This window comes from Nelumbo lutea, chromosome 8 (genome assembly GCF_056320005.1).
Source record: "Nelumbo lutea isolate HS-2025 chromosome 8, American lotus-T2T, whole genome shotgun sequence".
Classification (NCBI taxonomy): Eukaryota; Viridiplantae; Streptophyta; class Magnoliopsida; order Proteales; family Nelumbonaceae; genus Nelumbo; species Nelumbo lutea.
The window spans coordinates 3006842-3032217 of NC_142691.1; the positions used below are offsets into that span (position 1 = coordinate 3006842).

General features: G+C 39.5%; 2 protein-coding genes across 3 annotated transcripts; one reads left to right on the top strand and one right to left on the bottom strand.

The window, feature by feature from the left end:
• The first annotated feature begins 5168 nt into the window (after window positions 1-5168).
• On the top strand, window positions 5169-7498 carry LOC148842196 (growth-regulating factor 1-like). Its single transcript, XM_088957984.1, has 4 exons — window positions 5169-5946; window positions 6080-6548; window positions 6648-7114; window positions 7210-7498. The coding sequence occupies exons 1-4, from the start codon at window positions 5772-5774 to the stop codon at window positions 7215-7217; spliced, it is 1119 nt and encodes a 372-aa protein (XP_088814110.1). The 5' UTR covers window positions 5169-5771; the 3' UTR covers window positions 7218-7498.
• A 9499-nt stretch (window positions 7499-16997) lies between these two features.
• LOC148842197 (uncharacterized) lies at window positions 16998-22137 on the bottom strand. Of its 2 annotated transcripts, XR_016103029.1 has the most exons (4): window positions 20623-22005; window positions 19972-20089; window positions 17992-18048; window positions 16998-17813 (listed from the first exon to the last, which is right to left on the bottom strand). XR_016103029.1 is itself a non-coding variant. In XM_088956990.1 (3 exons), the coding sequence occupies exon 1, from the start codon at window positions 21521-21523 to the stop codon at window positions 20807-20809; it is 717 nt and encodes a 238-aa protein (XP_088813116.1). In that variant the 5' UTR covers window positions 21524-22137; the 3' UTR covers window positions 17027-17813; window positions 19972-20089; window positions 20623-20806. The 2 variants fall into 2 exon arrangements, 1 of the variants encoding a protein (XP_088813116.1); XM_088956990.1 differs by lacking the exon at window positions 17992-18048 and having other exon boundaries at window positions 17027-17813; window positions 20623-22137.
• Between the last annotated feature and the right edge of the window lie 3239 nt (window positions 22138-25376).

The following is a 25376-nucleotide window of genomic DNA, read 5'->3' on the forward strand; positions in this document are numbered from 1 at the left end:
AATGGCACCGAGCTGTCATAAAGTAAAAATAAATGTTCTGTTCCAATTTTAAGAGTTTCTGGTAAACGGGCAATAGATCTAAACAGTCCCCTAATTAGTTGGCTTTTAAATGGCTCCATAAGTTTAGCTGTATATCCATATCAGGAGGAACATGGTCTAAAGAGTACAGGTAGAAATAATTGACTGTCTGGATTGTGTGTCCCCTAAAAAGAAAGAAAAAACAAAGGTTTATTTTAAGGATGGGGATGGGTCTACCGAGTCCGGATCACCTGCCAACAAAACATGTTCCAAACCTCTACCAACAAGTTCTCACACCATATCTCATACATGTGTGGTGTTAGATCAAGTTGGTAGAGCCGTAGAGGGTTGGAACGTGTTTTGTTGATAGAAGATCCTAACTCAGGTCCCATTTTTATGGTGACATGGAAGTTGGTTGCCATGTCACGTAAGTTGCCACCTCGGACCTCGGTTAGGTCGGTTGTACTCGGTGTACAGTTGGCCCTTCTGTTGAGGTCCTTGATTTGCTCCTACTGGGGTGTTTGGTCTGCTCCGTTGAGGTGTACACCATGTAAGGCTATGTCCTCCTTGGTCTTAGTCGAGGTGATGTTGGGCGTTTGTTCTCTCAAAGCGTGCGAGGGGCATTTGAGGTGGGTCTGAGGTGAATCTAAGGTATGTTCGAGGTGGACCCGAGGTACGTCTGAGGTGGCTCTGAGTTGCATCCGAGGTGAATATGAGGTGATCCTAACAGACTTGGTAAGGATGCATCACTGCCGACGTGGCGATGATGTGTTATGACACGGTTCAGAAGTGCCACATGAGGTGATGTCACTGGAGGGCCAAAGTACTCATTAGTGATCTTGATGGTAATTTTGCAAAACCAATGTTTTCAATCCATTGTTGACTTTGGCTGATTGAACCGTTACCCAACTTTGATTTTGGGTTTTGTTCTATTAAAATCTTCTTGTTAGTAAAAAATGTTGACCTGGTCATCGGGTTCAACTGTTGACTCATTTGATCTGGTCATCAGGTTGCATATTCAATGTATATGCAAACTTCTAGAGGCCATACCTTTGCACCTTGATATATGATTGGGGTGATCCTTTTTTTTTTTTTTTTTTATCTTGGATAGCTTTTTGAGATCTATGAGCCTTGCCCCATTATTTTTGCCAAAAGACCCATTTTTGGGCCTCAAATTATAGTGTTTTTAGCGTTTTTTAATTTTTTACAAATAAAAAACTTACATCTCAAAAATAATTATATATAGGTTGGACCCATTTGGACGGTCAGACCGGTGACCCGTGACCCAGACACAAAAGTGGTTTGGCCTCCGAATCGGTTTTCAAAACATTGTGCAAAACTTCCTCAAGCTCTTAAAATTTAAATTCCTCGTATCTATTCCATGTTCTCTTTTCCAATGAAATATTTCTTCCGAGGTTTATATTATTATTTCAATGTTGATCTCCCTTGCTTTCAAGAATCTCAACAAAGTATGATAGTCATCATGCTTAGGGAGTAACAACTCCTCGGATTCATGGACTGCAGGTTTTTTAAAGAGAATGGGTGAACTTGCTAGAAGCACTTAGGGATTTCTTCTTGAGAGATCCTATTCTTGTTCTGCGCCTCTCATCTTTGGAGATGTCCACATCTTTTCTTTTTGGACAGGGATAATGGTCCTTTTCTCCATGCTGAATAGATGACCAAAACTCTCAGGGGCATAGAAGGACAAAATAGGATTTTAAATAATTTAAACGAGTTTACATGCGATGATGGGTGGGTATGTTTAAATCTAATTGAAAAACTCAAGGTATGTGTAAGTTAATTTATGAAAAGCCAGGGTATGCATGTCTTTTACCAAAAAAAAAAAAAAAAAACACAAAACGTTTGAACTCGTGAATCGTGATGGTTCTGGTTAATTTTCTTGTCATTTCCACCTATTTGTATCGACAGTATTGGCAATGAATCGATGACTATTGCTTCTTATGGGCCTATTCTCATCAGAAAAGAACGATACCTTCTTAATAGAATGAATCCTCAGACATTCTTTGTAAGGAGAGAAGGTATGGGAGGGAGTAGGGAGTAGGATCGTCTTCACCATGGTGTAATTTCTTTGTCCCCTACAATGAGTAAAGGATGGGTAGAACTGTAGAAGGAAATAACATTGAACCATGTGGTAGACTTCAAAACTCTAATCACGTCTAGGACCTGTGGCCTGATTGATTTTCAAACGTTCTACTCCACTAAAGTTCTCTTGATGAAAGATGGGGGTATAGGAAGATACGGTTCTTTGTCGGTCTTACTGATGTATGTATGAACTATGGAGTCCAGGTTAAAGACTTAATTCCTCCACCAACTTTGTATTTTTTACGTCGTCTCTGAAAACTAAACAGGATGTGATCAAGTTAATTACTTTCCCATCTTCTATGACTGCTCTGCAGATACTCGGAGAACAAGTTTTTTTGTTGGGTTATTAATTTATTTTCGGGCAAAAGCAGGTTAATTAGTTAAAACACTCACGATAACATAAAGACAGTAGTTTATAAATTCCTTGCACTCTCTTTATTGAAAAGTAAAAGTTAAAGCTGCAATTATTTATAACCACCGAATTCAAATTTATATAATTCTGCAACTGATATCTTCTGAATCTGCCGGTTTCGAGCAGCAAGCACATACTGATAGTCTGACTGATACTGTGGAGTAGAGGCTTGTACTAGTTTGCTCCATGTAGGCACCTTTGTAGAGTTCTTCAATCATTCTATCCAAACAAGTACACCAAATGCCCAAGAATTTCTTCGTTGTAGAGTTGTTCTTCAGTCGTTTGCAACACAGGTTGATATCTTCATTGGGGTTTCATCTGAGGTAGCTTATAGGCACAAAAGTAACTTCGATCCATCAGTAGGTTTTATGGTCAACTCTTGTTAACAGACTGAAAAATAGCCATCAACATACACAGCTCAACATGGTCTCTTGCCAGCTACATCAGGTTCCAGGTTTTGTGCGCTCCCTATATTTTCTTTAGTTTATTTCAAGTGAAGTAGTCAGGGTTGCAGTTTCTAAGCCTTGGTTTATTGGGTTTTGGTGCAAAATTCTTTATAAAAACTTCATGTTTGGATACACGTTTTCCTATAAACATCTCTGCTAGTTATATTTTTCTGACGAACGAAAGATTCGACAGTATTTTGCTTTTTTGTTTCTCTGCTTTCCAAAAGACACGCAACCAAAATCAACATTATCTGCTTATCTTTCCTTGTCGCCTGAGTCCTGACTGTTAAGTTCAATTCAGTTCTTACACCCACATTCTTGACTGCGTCTGTGTCACCAAAAAAATATATATCAGATTCAGACTCAACAATGATTAAGTGATTTTAATTAGACAATTCGTTCGCAGATCTTTGAAACGGGTTCAAGCTTTAAGTTAACACAACCCAGATAATGTCACCATTTGATCAAATTTGGAGAGGTAAATGTTTTCAGTTGATTCATATAAAGCCTTTTTGTTCCAATCAATGGCTATATATCCTTCATGGTGATACAGATTACACTACACAGAGTCCTATATATATAGTGGGGGCCATTGGAATGGTCCGAATACTCCTAACTGTACTTATCAGGTCAGGACTCAGGAACTCAGGACTCAGGAACTCAGAATCTCGACCACGCCTTCCGGTTATGGTGATCTAGGCTCGTTTGAAAGACGACGTACTCTCTCTCTTTCTCTCTCAGGACTCAGGAGTCAGATCTGAGGCTCTGAGCTAACTCAAAAGCTTAGTTTCTTCCCTGGTGGCCGGTTTGGGTTGGGTCCCACTTTAACCCTTGTCGGTTTTCTGCCCACTGGAGTTGGTACCTGCTAGTGCTACTAGCCTAGAATGCCAAAAAAAAAATAAACAGGGTCAGTCGGGCCTACTGTGCCATTGGTCCTACAACCACTCTTTGCTTTGCGCTCAGACTCAGCCGCTCACGGCTCACTATCGGAAGTCGGTCCAACTCCAACCTGGCCCATGTGTGAAATTCCCCAAAACTCCATCTGCCTCCTGAATCCTGATCATGTAAGGCACGTGCGATCTCACTACAACCGTTCGATCTGCTAGCGCAACACGTGTCGCTTCGGAAATCAGTGGTTGGCAAGAGCTGCCTTGCGTAATGACGAAGTTACCCCTCTTGTTTAGATTAGAACTAAGGGTTGTTGGGTTTTTAATTTTGGGGTGTTGAGGTTGAGGTCAGTCAGATTCCGAAAGCTAGAAGACCGTAAACGACTCAATTTGAGTCAGTAGTGACTCAGGGAATCAGGGTGGTGGTCAAAAGACTCAAAACTCGAAAGTACGAAAGGAAGGGAAGAAAGGGTTTGAAAATCAGTGAAGTGTAAATGCATGTGGTACGAACACCTGGCCAACTAAAGGAATTCGAGAAGAAAATATATTATATATAATAAAGAAGAGGATGCATGCATGCAGCTGCATGCAGCATGGTTGAAGAGAGCAGAAATGGTGGAAATGAAATTGAGGAGAGTTTTTGTTTTTTGAGTTTCTAATGGAGTGGAGTGGAGTTAATAAAGTGGTCCGTGGTGGGTGGTACTAAAAAGAAGTGGGTACGTAGTCCATGTGTCGTCTGTGAGCCAGAAAGTGTTTACAGCGTTAACACTGCACTTGCTCTTACAAAATCTGCCACCTCTCGACAATGGAGTTGCAGGCCACTTTAATTGAAACCAAACAAAGCAAAACCTCCTTCTGCCCTATAATCTTTCTCTCTCTCTCTCTCAAGTCACAATACCTGCTGTTGTCCCCACATCCTCAGTGCAATTACCATAAGCCCTAATTAATATCATCCTAGTTTATTAAAATAGGGTATTTATTTGATGGATCCTACTTTTACTTATCATTTAAAACACCTTTTCTTTCTTTTTTTTTTTTCACTTAAAAAAAAGAAATACGATTCTAGTGGAAGTAATAGCTTAAGTTCCATTATTAATGAAATTTAGATAATGCAATAATGTTTTCATCTAAAAATATTCATTTCAGGTTTTCTCGTCAAGAAAAAGTAAATAAATAAAAACAGAATTGAGATGATAACAGGCTATGGTCTCAGCTAAAAGTAAAACCCCCTAAGAACTCATAATTTTTCCAAATTGAGAAGTCAAAATGTAAGTGCGTTGAGGGCCTGAGGTGAAGAAAAACAACAACATTAATTTAAAAAAAAAAGTAAAAAGGAAAAGTAGAAAAGGAGTGAACCGTACAATCTTCTCAGGCCGGACGAGGCAGGCCTCAGCCCTCAGGGAGTCAGGGTCCAGTCCTCTCTCTACCTCCCTCACCTTCGGTGTGACGCACACACACTCCATCTCTCTCGCTCAACAGTCTCAGACTCCGACTCTCGTATAATAATAGTTTATTTTTTTCGTCGATCACTTTTAATCTCTCTCTCTTTCTCTCACTCTCTCCTTCGAATTGTTTATGGGTTTCCGTAAAGATGGCAGAGACAACAGCAACAAAGGCAGTAGGGCAGAAGCAGAAGCAACAGAGCTGCAGTCATAATAAGCAGACTCAAGAGACGTGGCAGCAGCATCATCAGAGCCATTAGTTTATCCATGCACAGAAGATTCTGCAACCAATAGACTCTGAATAAAATACTCCCCCTCCAAATCCGCCATTCTCCCTCTCTCTCCCCCCCGACCGTCCCAAATATCAACCAGCTTAATATCTCTCTTTCTGTCTCTGAAGTTCTTGTTTTTACTTGCTTCTTCATCTTGCTCTTCTGAGATCGATCGTTGTTTCTTTTAAACGATGAGTGCAAGAAGCGGGTCTCCTTTCACTGCATCGCAGTGGCAAGAGCTTGAACATCAAGCTCTGATATTCAAATACATGGTTTCAGGAGTTCCCATCCCACCGGATCTCATCTTTCCTATCAAACGAAGCATGGACGCTTCAATCTCTTCAAGGCTGTTTTCTCACCAACCTAGTAAGAAAATGAGGATTATCGTTTTCTATTTCTCTACGACAGCTTTTGTCTTGAGTCGTTTTTTCCGTGCATCTTTCTTATTTGTATATGTATTTTTTTGGTAAAAATGGGATCTGGGTATCTGTTGTTGCAGTTGGGTGGGGCTGTTTTCAGATGAGTTTTGGCAGGAAAGCAGACCCCGAGCCAGGGAGATGCAGGAGAACGGATGGAAAGAAATGGCGATGCTCGAAAGAAGCATGCCCAGATTCAAAGTACTGCGAGAGACACATGCACAGGGGTAGAAACCGTTCAAGAAAGCCTGTGGAAGTTATTACGGCAAACACCTCTACAACAATCTCATCAATACCCATAAACCCCTCCGCCATTATCAACAACTCCTCTGCAAATTCCTCTTCTTACTCCCTTCCTTCACTCTCTTCATCAGTTGCTGCTGAGACCAATCACCAACACCGTTCTTATTACAACATCCCACATCATCCCTTCCTTTATCCCCATTCGTCCTCTTCCAGACCTCCTGGCAATGGGTTATCGCTTCAAAACAACTCCAGTACTCATTTGTTCTTGGACTCTGGATCTTACTCTCAGGCCGACAAAGATTACAGGTTTGTATAGACAAAATTACAAAACTAACGGCTCAGTCCTCTTGAAAACCCAACAATGGTATACTAATTTTTCTCTAGTTATCTGAACAAAAAGAACAGGTATTTTCATGGATTGAAGGGAGAGATGGATGAGCGTGCTTTCTTTTCAGAAACTTCTCGGACTGCTAGGAGTGCACCGGATTCATCGCTTGATAATTCCTGGCGATTTACACCGCTAGCTCAATCCAAACAGAGGAGCTGCTCTGCTTTACAAGGTGACTACTCTCAGCCGCAGTTGCAAAGCCTTACTGATATTTCGAAACAGCAAAAACAACAGCAAGAGCAGCACTGCTTTGTTTTGGGTGCCGACTTCAAATCCGAAAGGCCGCAGAAGATGGAGAGAGAAGAGGAACCCCAGCAACATCTTCGCCACTTCTTCGACGAGTGGCCACCAAAGAGCAGAGACTCGTGGCTCGATTTGGAGGACGACCGATCCAACCGGGCCTCATTCTCCACAACCCAGCTCTCGATTTCCACTCCTATGCCATCTCTCGACTTCGCAATCTCCAATTTCCGAACCCAGAATGGTAATTTCATTCTCCTTCAAGTGTGTTCTTGATTCTGCAATTCTTCCTCCTACTACATTCCGATTAAAGTTTGCAACTTTTTTTTCTTAATGCAGATGGTTGAATTTGAAGAAAGGGTTTCTGAAAACAAGGTGATGAAATTTAGTACTTGTTAGTGGGGGATCATTGCTTTCTCTTCTTGGTTTCCCAATCTTTGTCAGGTCTGAGAATTGCTTCTTTCTTTTGATCTCCTTGAGATTTGGTTGAATAATGTGTCCCCAGGAAGATTCCACTTCCTTTTTTCTTCATTTTGTGTTTTTTTTTTCTCCTGAATTTTATTTTACTTCATTTTCTAATGAACACTGGATTCATCTATTATACTTCTTCAAGCCTTTTGTTTTGAAATAGAGGAACCCAACACAGATGTGCTAGTGTCACGAGGAATGCGAAAAGACACCACGAGACAAGACAAAACCAAAAATTTCATAAATTCGTTGTTTACTATATAGAATTTCTTTATTTCTTGCTGGTTCAGTTTGGAAAGAGAACAAATATGCAAATACATACAAAATAGTACAAAATATACTCCTTCCAAACTAAGCCAGATCTGGAAATAGAAGCACACGACAAAAGAAATATTATACGTGGCAAACTAGCAATTGTGATAGTCAGGTAGGTGGGATTGGAAAAAGTACTCCCCTAGTGGTTCCTATCCCCACCATTTGGCCGTGAGAAACAATTCGGGCCAAAAAACTGTTATTGATCGAACACAATTCACAATGGGATGGATGTGGACCACCGGGTTAAACACATGGACCAATCCAGAGGGTTCGGATCTGATGAGCTGATCTAGATCGGTTACATGATTCCTCCACGACCCACGTAGCTAAAATGCATTAGGTTGTGTTTGGTAACTTCCTATCTAGATTAGTAATCTTTGAATTTTAAAGCTTAAACTACCATGTTATTTTTTGCCCCTCCCCCACCGAGAAAAAAGAAGCAGCAAAACTAGGGTTTAAAAGAAGCCGTTGCATGATTTAATGTATCAGTCAACATTTTTTTTTTACTTTTGATGGTACTAAAAAAAAGGCTTAGCTTCTTATTTGTGACATTACATTATATTTGCAAAATCATGAACCAAACACCACCTTAAATTCAAATGAAACCCTTTTGGCTGTGTTTGATTGCAATGCAAATAAATTTGCATTGATGCAAAACTATGGCAGTGCAAATAATTCCAGTGTAAATTCTAACCTATTTTTGTTTCAAATTTTAGCTTATCTTGTTTGATTGTAGTACAAATGAGCAAATTAAGTCATGAAGCAGAATAAAGTAAAGTTCAAAACCAAATTAAATGAGAATTTGCACTTTTTTTCATTTACACTCCCATACATTTGTACTAGTGGAAATAAAATTGCACTGCAGCCAAACACAACCATTGTGAGTGATTCATTTGGGACAAATTCAAATGCAATTTACACCTTATGAATGCTTACTCCCTCTAATAATCTGCCCTTCAATTTTTGAGATACTGCATCTTTGACACCTGTCCTAAAACCTCCCTCTACATTTTGAATAAACTATATAAACTGATCCCTTCTGCTAGTTTGCCGTTGAGTTGTTAACAGAAAAAGATGATTTTATACTTTTAAATGTTAAAAAATTTTGATTTTTCCCATTATCATCACATGATCTCGGGTTGGTTACATGAATCTTATCAAGGAATCCTAATATATCAATTATAAAATTAAAAGAAGAGAAATAATTAGTTGATCATTAAAATAAGTATTTCTTTTACCATTTCACACTGAATATAAATTATTAAAACATGTTTTCTTTATGTGTTTTATGTATTATTTATGGTAATTTGTATCATATTTAGTATTATTATTGTATTTTAGGTTACGAGTTTCCTTAACATATCTTGGGTGCCTTTTTAATATTCTCTACATTTATTTTCTGATACTTTGAACCTTAATCCATTAATTTTAGGAATGGTGCATCGGATTTATGACTTGGTGACAAAGTTCCTGAACAGGAGAATATTTTAGATTTTTAGTCGTCCACATTCAAGAATGATGATGTTAGTGTACATCCATCTCATTAACAGTGATCATGCCACCACGAGAATGTTTTTACTCTTAACACATTTAGTATTTTTTCCCAAAACCAAATACTTTACTTTCTATAAAATCCCTACTTGGCCCTGTTTCCTGTCTTGTGGTGATGTAACCGTTTTCGGCCACGTACCAATGTTGTGATGTAAAATTTTTTGGCAAAGTCCCTCGTTATTCGACCCGGTGGTGGCGTGCCTTAGTGACGAGCTATTTGGTGGCGAACTCCTTGTGGGAGAACTACTTGGTGGCGAACTGCCTTGGTGGCGGACTGCCTGGTGACGAACTGCCTGGGGGCGAACTGCCTTGGTGGCGAACTGCCTGTGGGCGAACTGCCTGGGGGCGAACTGCCTTGGTGGCGAACTGCCTGGGGGCGAATTGCCTGGTGGCGAACTCCCTGGTGACGAACTGGTGGCGAACTCCCTGGGGGAGAACTGCCTGGGGGCGAACTGCCTGGTGGCGAACTCCCTGGTGACGAACTACCTGGGGGCGAACTGCCTTGGTGGCGAACTGTTTGGGGGCGAACTGCCTTGGTGGCGAACTGTCTGGGGGCGAACTGCCTTGGTGGCGAACTGCCTGGGGGCGAATTGCCTGGTGGCGAACTGCCTGGGTGGCGAACTGCCTGGAGAATGTTGGAGCTCCCTGGTGCGGCGCAATTCGACTGCCCTCAGCATAAGGTGGTCTTCTTTCCTTTGTAGGCTGCGGGAGATGAGGGACCTGTGAGAACTTCATCTTTTCCTCCTCTTTGTAGGTGGCGAGAGCTGAGAGACGTGTGAGAACTCCATCTTTTCCTCTTCTTTGTAGGTGGCGGGAGGTAAGGGACCTCCGAGAACTCCATCTTTTCCTCCTCCTTGTAGGTGGCAGGAGTTGAGAGACCTCCGAGAACTCCATCTCTTCCTCCTCCTTGTAGGTGGGGGGAGCTGAGGGACTTCCGAGAACTGCATCTTTTCCTCCTCTTCGTAGGCGGCGGGAGCTGAAGGACCTGCGAGAACCGAATCAAAGGTCCCGGGGGTACTTTCCCGGTGGGGGCTCTCTGATGCTTAAGTTAGCACTCTTATTGTAGAGAGCTTTGAAGATAATATGAGAGAGCTAGAGAGCAGGGTTACTTCCCTTTCTTTTCCCTCCCCTTCCCCTTTGGGGGTTGAGGTCTTTATATACCGGAGTCTTCGCGGGTTTGGTGGGTGAAAAGCCTCCAAACGGTAAGACTCGTTGCATCCTGTCAGAACCGGGGTACGGTGGTGAACTCCTCGACGTCGTCAGGCTGGCGCTTGTGTCAGGCGGCCAGGTCGGCGCCTGGGCCGGGTTGTCAGAGGGGTGCCTGCATCAGTCGGCGGGTCAGTGTTTAGGCCAGGTCGTCAGGTCGGCGCCTGTGTCAGTCGGCGGGACAGTGTCTAGATCAGGTCGTTAAGCTGGCGCCTGTGTCAGTCGGCGGGTCATTGTCTAGATCAGGTCATCAAGCTGGCACCTTGGTCGGATCATGCGCTAGGCTGGTCCAGGTCGGCCAGGTCGCACAGGCCGTGTGCAGTTCGCGCAGGCCGCGCGCGCGCCGCGCAATTTGTGCAGGCCGCGTAAGCGCGTGTCTGGCCGCGCCAGGCCGGCCAGACAGGTGCCCGGGTGGGTCACCAACTTCGTAAGTTTGTTGGCTGGGTGTTTTCTTAGTTATCATGGGGTGCCACGTGTCACAATTTTACTGGAGGCCAAATCTGCCTTGGTATTATCACTCTCACCCTCACCCCATCTTGAAAACCATTGGTGATCTCACCAGCTGCGTCTAAGGTTTTTGTTAAGTACTTAGAACTACTTTTGTAGCCCTTGCCCCCAAGCATTCTCTGATTATCCAATTTTGAATTCTAATTCGATCCTATTAGGGATTTTACCCTAATTTGATCCGTTTATAAATGGATCAAATATGGATATACTCATATCCGATCTGATAATAGTTCGATTCAATTCAATTTAAATATATATGCTCATATATACTTAAAAAACATATTATATTTGTGAATGAAGTTTGTTTTAATGTTGTATTTTCACTAAATTGTCATATATTCAAGTTTATTCAATTCATTTTATTCATAAAAATAAAATGTTAAAGTCATTTTTAGCTCATCTTATTAATAATATATAATATTTTGGTCATTTTAGTCAAATTTATTTATACTATTTAATATCCGATTATAATCCAAATTTAATTCGAATCTGCTACATATCCAATAGATATGATCTTATAATGTAATCAAATCAAATTTGGATATGCGTATATCCAATTTGATACAATCCAATCCATTTGCAACCCTAGCTAAAAGTACTTGATGCCAATAGGATAAGAAAAAAAATCAACTAAAGATATGAAAAAAACCCAAAAATACCTTAAGGGAGTAAACTCCCATTCTAGATGCAACAAAGCTAGAAACTTTTTTCATAGTTAATAAGCTTTGATGGTTTTGGCCAGGATCCAATTCTTTTGAACTAAGTTTCGATGAGGTTGTGTTTGGTCTGATAGAAAATAAATGCGAAACTGAAAATTGAGGGAAAATCCATAACTTAATTTTCTGTTTTTCACTTAATTTCTATCAAAACAAACATAGCCAAGGAAAGTCACGAAGAATCTTTAAATATTTAGGCCATGTTTGAGAGTGCTTAAAAATCAGTGTTTATTTGGGCCGTTAAACACTTATTGGTATTTGGGAAATAAGTCCAAAATAAGTGTTTATTTTAAAAATAAGGGCTTATTTTTTAAGCCAAAATTTCCAGCTTTTTTTAAGTGTTCATACAATAAGCATTTTTTCAAAATTTTTCTTCCAAAATTATCTCTAGTTAAATTTTAAAATACCACTTATAAAATGATCCCTAGATGAATTTTATAAAAGCACTTTTACAAAAGTATTTTTATGAAAGTACTTTTACAAAAGCACTTTTAAGAAATTAATTTTATGAAAGCATTTTTACAAAAAATACTTTTATGAAATCACTAATACGAAAGCACTTTTGTGAAATCACTTTTACAAAAGTACTTCTATGAAAGCACTTTTATAAAATCACTTTTTATGAAAACAACACTTTATAAAAGTATTTTTATAAAAATACTTTCTTAAAAGTGCTTTGAAAGGGTATATTTTGAAAATTTACAAGAAAATGAAGGACAAAATAGCCACAAATGCTTATTTAAGTGCTTACTAGAGAAAAAGACTATCAAACGTCCAATATAAAATAAGTGCTTATTTGAATAAGCACTTGTTTTTAAGCATTTATTTTTAACTTAAGCACTCCCAAACATGGCCTTAGAATCTCCAAGTCTATCTTTGTTCTTTGATAATAAAACATCTCTATCACCTATCCAAAAGACCATTAAGAGAGGAAACAAAAGAAAAGAATAAGAGGCTGTTTGGCAAGTCTTTAGATAAATCATTCAATAGTCTAATAGTCATAGATAAGAAGACGCGCTAAACTTTTGTTGTCTGGTCTTTAAAGGCCAAGACTGTTTAGTTTGTATCATGGTCTACCAGACTTAAAAACAGCTAGAAAGGCTAATTTCAGTGCAGAAAGTTCAAAAGCTTCATTTGTCCTTCTGCATGCTGGTCTTTGGGTCTTTCGGTCTATACAATACTAAACAGAAAATGATCATTTTTTCGGTCTTTTGAGCTTTCCACAGACCGAAAGATGCACCAAACACAACCTAAATAAAACCATTGAACCGGCCGGTTAGTTACTCATTACGTACTTTGTTCTGAGACGGATTTAGAAACTCAAAAGCAAGAAAGTGTGTCATTGACGAGCTCCATTGTTCCATCAATAAATACTAATTCCACATTGTTTTTCTGCAAATGTGGCAAAAAAATTCAGATGAAATGCACTGAACAACAACGTTCACTTCATTATGAGAACTGGACAGGTTAAGATCGACTATATTCATTATTGACATCTTGCCTTGCCTCTATTCCAACCCGAATTCCAAATTCAACTATGTAACAACTCGTTAAACGCAAACGCATTCAGGGAAAATAAAAGAACATTAACCAACTAGCACTCTTTGGAGAAGCTCAAGTGTTTCGGAAACCCTAACTCGAGAAGAGCTGCATTTTTTTTTTACGCCGAAATGGCCAACTTTCATGGCTATCTCGAGAAGAGTTCCATTTTAATTTTTAACTCGGTTTCAACACTCGGAGAATTATTTCATGGGCTTACTGGGTCAAACAGTGGTGTCCTTCAGTTAGTTTTCTTTTGGCTGAGTAAAAATACTAAATAATTTGATAAATGCTGGCATTTAACTCCCTTGATAGTAGGGGTGTCGATTGGACTGGATTTGGTCTAAATCGATTCAGTCAAATGTGAGTCCATTACAAATGGACCAGGTTCAATCCAATCCAATGAATAATTCGAATCATTTTGGATCAATCCAATTTAATGTTTGAATCGTCTAATTTGTTCAAATTCATTTTAATTTAGATTGGTTTGAACTCAAATCGGTCTAATTCAATGTACTGAATATTGGCTTAATCCAACCAAATCCAATATAAATTTATTACAAACAGACGTGGTCCATTCCAATCTAATAAATATTTTGGATCGGATTAATCCAACCCACTGTTTTTTTGGTCCATCCAATCCGTATGAAATCTGAATCACCTACTAATAAAATGTGATTCCAATACCCTCCCAACATGATTTGATATCTCATCATGCGACTCGTGAGACAGATACGTTTGGCATTCCCCTGCATGAATCTGCATACTCTACATGCACATTATGAACAGGACACTACAGTGGCACATCAGAAATATTTCTAGTGTTTGGGAGATAGATCTTAGCTGAATTTCCTGCAAAAAAAAATTCTATTTACATAGCTTCCAGTCCTACATTGAGAATATATATATAATTTATAGAAAATATTCTTAATATATTGCTAAATTCCTATACTTTCACAATGTGTAAAGAGATTTTGCTGCAACATGCATGGTTTTGGGAACATCTTCCTTCTTTGTCCATAGAGGGATGGTTTCTTGGGCCTACATTACATATGCAATTATGTACATCCCAAGAGGAACACTGACACAACAGAAGTAGCCCTCCTCCAAGTCCGGATCTGGTCCCAACAGCCATTGCATATGTAATGTAGGCCCAAGAAACCATCCCTCTATGGAGAAAAGGGGTGCAGCAGCTCTAGCCTCCAACCCCATTTCGTCATTGGATTGGGTTAGCATCAAGTTTTAGGTTTTTACAAATTGGGTTGGGTCAGATTATGGAGAAAGTGACTCCGTATGAGAATTTCTGGGGTCTCCTCTCTCTATGTGAAAGGGGTAAGGCTCCATACATCTACATCTGTCCCTCCCTAAACCCTGCATTGGCAGTAGTCTTTTACACTGGGCTGTCCTTTTATGAGAAATCCTGGAGCCCCATTTTTTCAACCATTAAGGGGGTGTTTCGTTTGGTTGTGTTTGTGTTTCATCCAATTCATAAACACAACCAGCATATTCTGTGCACAATTTGCGTGTCACTCAATTAGCATATACAGCAATGCTAAAACTAATTAACTCCAATTAATTAATCCTGAGAGCTTAAGAAATTAGAGTATTCATTTTTAAAGCTAAAAAAAAAAAAAAATTGAAGAACCTGAATCAGAAGGTTGGATTGGACTAAGAATCAGCATCCGGGGTTTATATTTAACCTCAATCTGACCTAATCCGGCCTAACTTGTTAGAGAGAGACCAATTCACAACTCTGATGTTCTGTTTCTCTTGCACGAACATTCCTGCTTTCCAGGAAATATTGTTTTTTTTTTTCTGGCTTAACTTGATGTTTTTTAATACCTAAACGAAAAGAAAATAGTTGCTTAACGATGATTTTCAGATCTCAACAGGCCAACGCCATTCCCTGCATTTTTTTTTTGGCAAAGCCCCCTGTACTTTGGCCATTAGACTATGACCCCTCCATTAGTGTTTCATCAGTTAACTTTGAAAAATATTTATTTAATATTTTCTATATGCCCAAATTATCATTTTCTTTACATTTTCTAATGTTCATTTGTCTTTTCCACTGAAGTTCACTGAAAGGGCTACAGTAAAGATGGTGGTTTTAGGACATTAAGGGGGCGTTTTTTGTTCTGGATTTTGAGAGGGGAGAAAGTTGGTCAATTGGATTTTGGTTCCCATTGACCAAGAATCCTATGCTCATTTTTCAGATTTATGTGGGGATCAAGAAAAGTTTACTTTTCTGGGTACCACTTATCTGGGTAAGCACATCTCCTAGGTGGATAAATAACTTTCCCAGCTAGCGAGGAAATTGCTAATACTTGAATGGAACAAAAATGTCCCTTTTAATAATGAATTTTTATGGATAGAGTGATCATTATCTTATTTACCTGGGAAATAAAAGAACATGAATAAATACAATTACCTTGGTAATTGTTTCCTAGAAAAAATATACACAGATAATTGCATTTATCCGGATAATTAAGTTACCGAAAAATGAATAGGACCTAAGTAGAAACACTTGTGAGGTGTTCCACAAATCCACCTTGATCTCCTAAAGAAAAATGGAAGAGGAGAGCAGTTTGCTTTACGTTTTGCTCACATTTATCTACAGAAATGATACCAACCGTTTTGGAAAAACTACTAACCTTGCTACACAGTTCTTCATCAATCTAGCCACCAGCTAGAATGATAGGCAGTTTATAATAACTAGAAGACATGATATGAATTGTTCATGTATCACTACATATCGGTTATGTCACGATTTCCTATTCTTATTAACTTTAGATGGATGTTGAGTTCTGTGTACATGTCCAAGCATCATTTGCTGAGTTGGGATCTTTCATCTGAATAACCAGTGTCACAGTGTGTGTATGGTGTGTCCCATATATAATATATTACAGATTACAGAACACACACATAATGTAATGAGATAGCTGTCACACAGACTGAATTCAAGTGCATGTCAAATGCAGTACAAACAAGCTATCAGCATCACTGGATGTATGAAGACGTCCTAACTACACCTTTCTGGTCCCACAAGGAACATTCTGGTGTATCATGAAATCTTCCACGGATTCCTCTCGCACATATATACATTAATATAAATATAAATATGTCGATGAAGTATTGATAATATAACTAATACTAATGGGGTAAAATCATTATGAGCCTAGCTCCGAATTAACAATATCTGTGAAATTTAATTCATTAACAAGTGTTCATTCCTTTATTATCCTCCCCACGCACACCATAAAAAAGGGCAAGGGTTCAGAAAACAATAACAGACTAACAGTAATCAAGTACTGATGGTACATTAGATACAGCTATGGAAATGTGGCTAATAGTTGCAATTTAATAACATTGAGATAAAGGGAAATTGAAATTGTAAGACTACAATTACAAGCCATATGAGAACCCAGAAGCCGTTGCTCTTCTACGAGTTCAAATCAGCCCCCCACAACGTCCTACTGCATATTTTCGCCGTGTATTGGGAATATCTCCCAGTGATGATATTATCATTGGGAGATGTTTTCAGTACACGGCCAAGATGTGTTGAGGGGGGCAATTTTGTAGGGGCTAATTTGGTCTCTTGCTTTACCGTTTGTTTTCAAAATAATTAAAATCTATACAACACAAAACACAGATGTTCACACTCTTTCCTAACTAGGCGATGTTTAATTTAGATGCTAAGAGCCTATTGGTTTCCTCTTAACTTTTATCTTTTAAGAGAATATATTTATCTTACCTCTTAAAAAGAATTATACAACTTTTTGTTTTCCAATGATACCATCAAAATACAAACAAGGATTAAAATGGATATGCAAAAGAAAAAATCATTAATACCAATATACTTTTAATATAATTATTACACTTTCAAATGTCAGAGCCTCAGAGGTCAGACCAAATGAACAGACCTCTGAGTTTCCTCCCTGCCTAAATTCACCAGATTGAACCAAGTGAATAGACAATAAACCTGTCTCAATCAAACATGTTTCGTATCTGAATGTGGTCATTGATGGGACCGTACTGCAGAGACGGCAATCATGTTTTAAGATGTTAGGCTATAGATCATGTTGGAAGCTGTAAACATTTGGTAGCAGATCCAGATTCATCCAACACCCACCAAAGTTGGTTTTTGCGAGATGTAGTTTCAAGCTATCTTATCCCTTAAAAACATTCCTGGGAGGTCATCAACAATGGTGTTATCGTTGTACTCCACCATCCATGGGGATGCTAGGGACTTTTCTTTTTAAATTCAATGAAAAATTCTTACTGTTGATTATAAAAAAAAAAAGTAAAAGATATGGTATTTCTGAACCCTAACTGGCAAAGTTACCAAAATATTTAGAAATTCAATAGTATCTTCCATCATCCAATGCAACCAATTTATGAACCCTAAGTACCGAAGAAGCACAATCTCATTCAGGTACGCAGGTAACCTCTTGTGAGCCTTTACTACCTGTGCTTCTCATAAAGCTTGTGCTCTCTGTTTATGGGTCATTTAATGATGATCATTCTTATGCAACCATCAGTTTTTCCATGTTGTCACCATTGAGATCTTTAATTGCAGCCTCAAGACAGCATTGCAAGGCCATGAGATCTTGTGATGGAGAAATCTGGGTCATGATTCAAGCACTGCGATAGCAACATCAGTTAGAGAGCTTCAGGGATCATTTTATATTAGATGCAAAGTCATCAGGAAAATTATGGAGAACTGAGAAGTGAATGATACATCATGGCAGGAAAAGGTATTTTTTGAACATAAAATGAAGCTGAAATCCTTTTTTGATCTGTGTTTTTTAAGCATATTTACCTTGAATCTAATAAAAAAGCACAATGGTTAGACCACCTCCTTGCCCTTGGTTACTCTCTGTTATATAGAAGAGTTGGCTATCTTTAGTATGATTCTGGTTAAAATTTATCAATCACATGTCAATCTTCCACTAAATATCAATAAATACAGCTGACCTTGTTCCCTTCCACAAATGTAGATGAGACATGAAGCACATCTCAAAGAAAAATGCAGTATGAATACAACAAGATCTGGGAGTCGCAGAAAATATCTCCAATAAATGGTAATTTTCCACCTATAAATAGACCAAGAGGCCCAAAGAAGTCCTAATATCATATCTTTTGTTTATGATTCCAGCTTATTGATCGGTTGTTTTTCAGATATCATATCTTTTGTTTATGATTCCAGCTTATTGATCGGTTGTTTTTCAGATATCATATCTTTTCCATATCATAGCCGACCCCTTCACATTTGTCCAAATTGCCATATTTTGTTTCACATGACAATATAGATGCTCAATGGGATTATTTAGTTATAGCCATTGAAGGTTTAGACTCTCATCTGCTTTCAAAAGAAAAAAACAAAGAAAAAGAAGAATGATTGATATTTTATTAATTAAAATGGTTTAATACAAAAAAGGAAAAGAAAAACCTATCCATGCACACACGCCATTTTATGCGCCATCGCATGCAAGTTGCACCATAAAAAGAAAAAGAGAAAAAAAGAAAAAGAAAAAGTGCTTTTAGTTAAAAGACAAGATAATGATGGTTTTATGGTTTTATGTTACATCATATATTCACGGTTCCTCCTATAGCAGTTAGTAGGCAAAACCACCAAAATGGAACAGTTGTATTAAGAAGAAATAAGAAAAAAGAAAAAAAAAGTAACTAGAAGATGCGAAGCATTCTTATATGATGGAGTGCTTTTTGTGGAAATCATCAATCCATAAAGCTACCATTAAAGAGTTATGGAAAGTGGAACCAAAACACAGTTAGGTAGTGCTTCTAAGCACCTTGAAAACCTACCATTTATGGTATTATGGATAATATCCGGAAAAGTACAGTAAACAGTATTATTAGTATTGCTAATTAAAAGAAATAATATTACTAGTATAGCATTGTTGTTTTGGATTTTGCTCTTAAGTCTCAACCTAGGAAATCTCCAATCTCCATGCATGTAGATGATACTTCTCCCTTAGCCTAGAAAATATAAAGAACACTGGGCTTGCAACCCAAATATAAAGTTCACAGATTAATGATATTGTTCATTCAGGTTTTTTTTTTTTCTTTGATCAATAGTTCATCAAGTTATTTTGTGAAATCTGACTCAAGTAACAGACCATCAGAAACCTTCTGACTTTACGTGAAGATACATAACTTGAAAGGGAGTTACAGGATATTTTTCTCATCTTTCAATGTAAAAATAAGCTCAAGTAAAACTTTTTTTATGCTGCTACATCAGCAAAAGAAATATTGATAGTGCTGATGTGGAAGTTGTTTTTGTTTTGAAAAACAAAAGCATAGTCATTGGCAAACAACCCTTAAAGTTTGCATTTAATTAAAAACATATTACAGAGGATACTTGTCTCATTTGAGAAAGACAGGAAAATATAAAGATATATGGAAGAACAGACACTCTTATGGTTGAGAAGCATATGGCAGAAACGGTGCAAGAAATGACAGTAAAGACAATGTATTCCAGCATATATCCATGTAAGCATTTATGCAGGAAGAAAAAATGGTTTTAGCTACTAGTAAGAGGTTCCAAAGAATGAATGATCAACCAGGGAGATTCTAACACCACTGGTCAAAGAAAAATGTAAAATGGAATCTTTGAGGGACTCTGGCATATAGTTTTCTTCTTCTCGTTGTCTCCTGAAATGAATGCCTATTGCACATTATGAATTCCATAATTTCCTATAAAGTTTTTCCAATCAACAGAGATAAACTTACAAAACGTCAATACTAAAAGTTAAAGAGAGTACAAGGTATCTGATTGTACCAAGTCCAAGCAATCCATATTTGTAGGTAAAGACCCCTCGCCTCGCTGTGCAATTTATTCCTTCTTCAATGTTTGTAGGCATGCAACACTGGAAATGAATCAATTCCCGACTCTACATCTTTGAACATGAACGGTCAGTCAATCACCTGTTTATTATGAAATATATTTCATGACAGTAACGCTGCTTTCCTAATTCTTGATGTGCCATTGGTTTATATATCTTCTAATGGAATAAGAACATGCTTCATTCATACGAGAAAATAAGAGGAAAAGAGTATCCAATGAAATAATTAATAGTTGGAAACATCATGAAGCCAAGAAAAATGACCCACAACCATACATCTCTTTCTGTTTTGCTGTCTAGTCAAGAAAGAAACCATACGTGACAGAAAATATAATCACCGTTGCACAAACCAAGTCTAACCCTCTTATCATGAATCCATGATTCTTGGCAATGCTATATGATTCTTGACAATGTTATGACATCCCATAGATAATAATAAAACGAAACATGGATTAGCAAAAGAACTCTGTTAAAACTGAAGAAAAAGAATTTCCTGTTCTCTCTGCTTCGAACTACAACCGTGTACTGGAATGCACGGAAAGAAAAAAAAAAATGGGGAAAAAAAGGAAAAAACAAATCAAGTTTACCCATTTACAGAATCACATGAAGGATAAGACTCCTGCTCCAGTCAAGCCAACGATCCGTTCAGCCATAAAAACACCCGAGTCCAAATGATTGATCAAATCCAAGTGCATTCAAATCTAGCACCGTCCCACTAAACAAAAGAATAATGACAAAACTGGATGTTCCCAAATCAGGAATAAGTCAAGATCAAGTGTCATGTCTGTCCTTAATCTTTGACACCTGCCACCTCTTGAAAACTATAAATCCTACAACAGCAACCTGCAAGACCCCAGCAACCCCCGCAAAAAGCAAACCAATATTCTTTCCAATATTGATAGTTTGATCTGGAGGCTTCGTTCTCTGCTTCTTCTCACCGTATAGACCATCTTGCTGCTCTTTAGGATCTGATGAATTGTAACTAAAGTCTTTCGGAGATGATATTTTAGGTGGAGGAGAGGGAGACTGACGGGGAGTGGGCGGGGAAAAGGGAGGCGTGGAGTGGGGTGATTGCGCCCTGTTGCTTCCCGGCGGTGGTGGCAAGGGGGAAGGCGGAGGCGGAGGCGGAGGCGGAGGAGGAGGTGGAGGTGGAGGTGGAGGCGGAGGCGGAGGCGAAGGTGGAGGCGGAGGCGGAGGCGAAGGTGGAGGTGGAGGCGAAGGTGGAGGCGGAGGCGGAGGCGAAGGTGGAGGTGGAGACGGAGACGGAAGCCGAAGCAGAAGCGATGGAGGAGACGGAGGTGGAGGCGATGGCGGATGATGTCGCGATGGTGTTCGATGACGTCGGAACCGGTGCCGAATTCTAGGAGGGGGCGGTGTTGAGGAAGAATGGGAAATCATGGAATTGTCTCCCAGAGACTCTACCAGGAGGGTGGAAATGCTCATAATCTCCAAAACAATGAAGACTGAGGCCAGCAGTGGACGCTCCATGAAGAACAGGAAGGAAAATCCGCTTCAAAGGGAAGTAGAGACACGTTTCTGATATTGATCGGATCTCTGCATCTGGGTTTCGTCTTCCTACCTTCTTCTGTAGAAATAGCAAGATGGCTCCATCAAGGATTGTTCAAAACTGCATAATCCCGAGAAGCACTAGAACTAAGGAAAGGGTTTCTGCCGCACCCCAACTCCTCCACCTGGGCTTGTTGTTGCTGTGCAGACTCGAGGGGATGGGGCTCTTTGAAAACTACTTGATTTCATCTCCTTTTGGCTGAGGCAGCATGAAGAAGTTGGTCCTTTGTTCTTTTCATTCCCTTCCTAGGAGACCTGCTAATATGCAATATGCAAAGGAGAGAGAAAGAGAAGGAAATATGGACAAAGCTGAGAGAAAGAGAAGGATAGAAGGCACTCGCGGGCTTCAACGGTTGGCCAAAATTGGGCGAGAGATCGGCAAAGGCGCGCATTTATGCGAGTACATTCGTTCTGTGTTAGGACTTGGGAGAAGTTATGTTGGAGAGAGAGAGAGGAGAGAGGGTGTTGGGACAGAGTGAGGTGACGAGAGAATGAGAAAGTCCAAATAACGGTTTTGTTGATATGGAGAAAGAATCCAAGCCATACTTATCAACGGATGTCAACAATTTTTGTAGAGGAAGAGGACCACGATTCATTAATTCAATGGGAAAATCTATGATACTTTTCCCTATCATATCGGATGAAATGGACCAATCAACTTTCGAGTTTTTGTTTCGCTGAATACGGGTTATGGCAAGTAACCGGTTTCAAAAACAAAAATTAAAATCACATTTGATTCTTAAAACAAGAATTAAGAAAGACGTTAACTTACGGAAATATCTTCACCTCACCACCCCTGTTGAATCATCGCTGACGATAATGGTTTCTCTTCGGTGTCACCTCATCACCCTTGTGCTTCTTCAAGTGATCCTAGCCTTGTCTCTCTTCCTTTTTATTTTTTGATTGGTTTGTACGGATTAGTTTTAATTCTCTGCCAATTTATATATGTTCATCATTCTTTCATTCTTGCATGATTTGGGTCTTTATGGTAAGTCCTAGTTGGCCAATTAATGGGATTTTTCTAATAGAATTGATGAGGGTGGATTTGACCCTCTAATGACATCGTGACACCTGACACCTCATGCCAATTAAGTGCAGCCCCTTGACAGCAAGATAGTTCGAGCTCGCTATAGGTAGGTCCCCACTAGGCATCTCGCCACAGGTAGCTCGCTAAAGGCAGCTCGCCACTAGGCAGGTAGCTCACCTCTAGGCAACTCATCAAGGTAGTTCACCTCCAGGCAGCTCATTAAGGTAGTTCACCTCCAAGCAGCTCATCAAGGTAGCTCACCACCAGACAGCTCATCAAGGTAGCTCACCTTCAGGCAGCCACCAGGGAGCTCCACTTCAGCATCTGAGTCACCGACCACATGGGAGAAGACGAGATGACGAGGTACTTAGCCAAAAAATTGACACATCACGAAAAAATGATATGTGACTAGAAATGGTTACATCATTTGGCGCCGTCTGTGAGAACACGATACAAAAAGCTAAGTTCTCATCCTGCAAAAAGTTAAGTTCTTATTTTACAAAAAGCTAAGTCCTCTTCTCTCAGAAAACTAAGTCCTCACCTTTTTAGAAACTGAAGCTCTCGCTTTATAGCTTCCGTTTTTTATGAACTCAAAGGAACTGAAGCTCTCGCTTCATAGCTCTAAGGCGCCCACCTGGCGGCCTACGCATGGCCTGGCGCGGCCTGGTAGCCTGGCACATGCTTTGACCTGATGCAACCTGGCACGGGCGCCGACCTGGCGACTTGGCCCAGGCGCGAACTGACGAACTAATAAAAGACTTCCTCATCCCTTAAGACCCAGCCGCCTTGTCGGCATGGGCGAAGTTTAGGAGTGGACTATAAGTCGCTCCCAAAGCCTAAGGGCCACAATACTGTTCAAGACCCAGTTGCCTCTTTGGCATGGGCAAAGTTTAAGAGTGGACTATAAGTCGCTCCCAAAGCCTAAAGTCCACAATACTGCATAAGACCCAATCGCCTCTTCGGAATGGGCAAAGTCCAGGAGTGAACCACAAGTCGCTCCTAGAACCTAAGGGCTACAGTACCAAACTAGAAGAGACCTCAGCACCTTATGGGCAGTTCGCTTCTAAGCAACTCCTAGAGTCTAAGAAACTGAATCAGCGCTTACGAGCTCGTCGAATTACGGGCCAAAAGGAGAAATCTACTCCCTTCGCCGAGTTACTTTTAGCTCGGGAGTGGGGGGCAAATGATGAGGGTGGATTTGGCCCTCCAATGACATCGTGACACCTGACACCTCATGCCAAATAAGTGCAGCCCCTTGACAACAAGACAGCTCGAGCTCGCTACAGGCAGCTCATCAAGGTAGCTCACCTCCAGGCAGCTCATCAAGGTAGCTCACCTCCAAGCACATCAAGGTAGCTCACCACCAGGTAGCTCATCAAGGTAGTTCACCTCCAGGAAACTCGCCACCTGGGAGCTCCACTTCAGCCTCTGAGTCACCGACCACATGGGAGCAGACGAGATGACAAGGTACTTAGCCAAAAAATTGACACATCACGAAAAAATGATACGTGATCAGAAACGGTTACATCAAGAATAACATTCGTTTGGTCGGGAGGAAGATCCTGATGCCTGGTTCTCCTAAAATGCCATTAGGTGATGATCTGAACACATTGTGTCTAAAAAGGGGCCTGGATAGGGGAGAAAAATGCATGTTGCAAATATCCATTTGACTGGGTATCATGTTCTGCAGTGTTATTGATTCTCTCTCTCTGGTACTTCAATGATTCAAAGAACTAGTTTTGAGATTTTTTGCGTTTTTCTTGCTAGGCTCTTGTAAATTTGATCTGTTTAGAAAGAGTTATGGTCATTTTAGTTGTAGGGTGCAAGTGTGTGATGAGATTACAAAACTTTTATTTTCAGGTTTTTCTTGCAGTTGTTTTTAGTTTGTTTAGCTGCAGTAGAATTAGTAGGGTGTTGTTAGAATTGTTTTTAAGTGTGAAAGTCCTTATTTGAGAATCCTATTGGATTACCTACAGGTTTGCCTTAATTTTTCACTAATTAGAAATTTTGGTTCAGTTTCCTAGTTGAGTTTGGTACCATTACCTTCTTTGGATCGTTTTCTCTTTGTTAAATAGGTTATATCTGGAGTAGGACCCATAGAATGGTGGATATCATTAGTCTGAATGTGCATATCAGCATATGCTAGTTTGCATCTCTGAAATGTCATGCTATTATACAAATACCTCGTGTTTTCTTTAAAATGTAGATTCAAGATTGAGGCTAATGAGTAACTATGTAATTGATATTGCTATAGTTTTCCAACACCACCATTTCTCCATGGAAGTTGATTATGCCTTTTCTGATCCTCCCCATCTCATTATAATCCACCTCTGAAGGTTGATCTCCATTTGGTCCATATGTTGTAATCACCTTTTGGATCCTCTGTTTTAGCTCCTATATCAGCATTTCCGACCAATTATTAGTTCAACTGTCTTACTGTGTGGTGATCTTCAAGGAGAATAAGAGACTTCCAAATAAGCATTTTGCACTACCAGTTGTAAAATCCTCTGCATTTGTATTGTGAGTGCAAATAGTAACGGTAGTTGAGAGTTTCACCACATGAAGGATCACAAGTAACATAATATTCAACCACAATAAGGATCTTCAAATCAACACAAACACTTGTGAGTTCAATTAAGTTATTATGAAACCTTTTAGGTGCAGCAGAATTATTGAGTTTCCATTGAACTGGGTACTTGAGATCAATGGCTGAACATGTGGTCTTTGTGAACCTTTCATACTAAATCT

Bases quoted from the DNA above. Each gene is read 5' to 3' on its own strand.
- LOC148842196 (XM_088957984.1), top strand. From the start codon at position 5,772: ATGAGTGCAAGAAGCGGGTCTCCTTTCACTGCATCGCAGTGGCAAGAG. The intron at 5,947-6,079 runs GTAAGAAAATGA...CTGTTGTTGCAG, and splicing joins GCTGTTTTCTCACCAACCTA to TTGGGTGGGGCTGTTTTCAG. The intron at 6,549-6,647 runs GTTTGTATAGAC...CAAAAAGAACAG, and splicing joins CAGGCCGACAAAGATTACAG to GTATTTTCATGGATTGAAGG.
- LOC148842197 (XM_088956990.1), bottom strand. From the start codon at position 21,523: ATGGAGCGTCCACTGCTGGCCTCAGTCTTCATTGTTTTGGAGATTATG.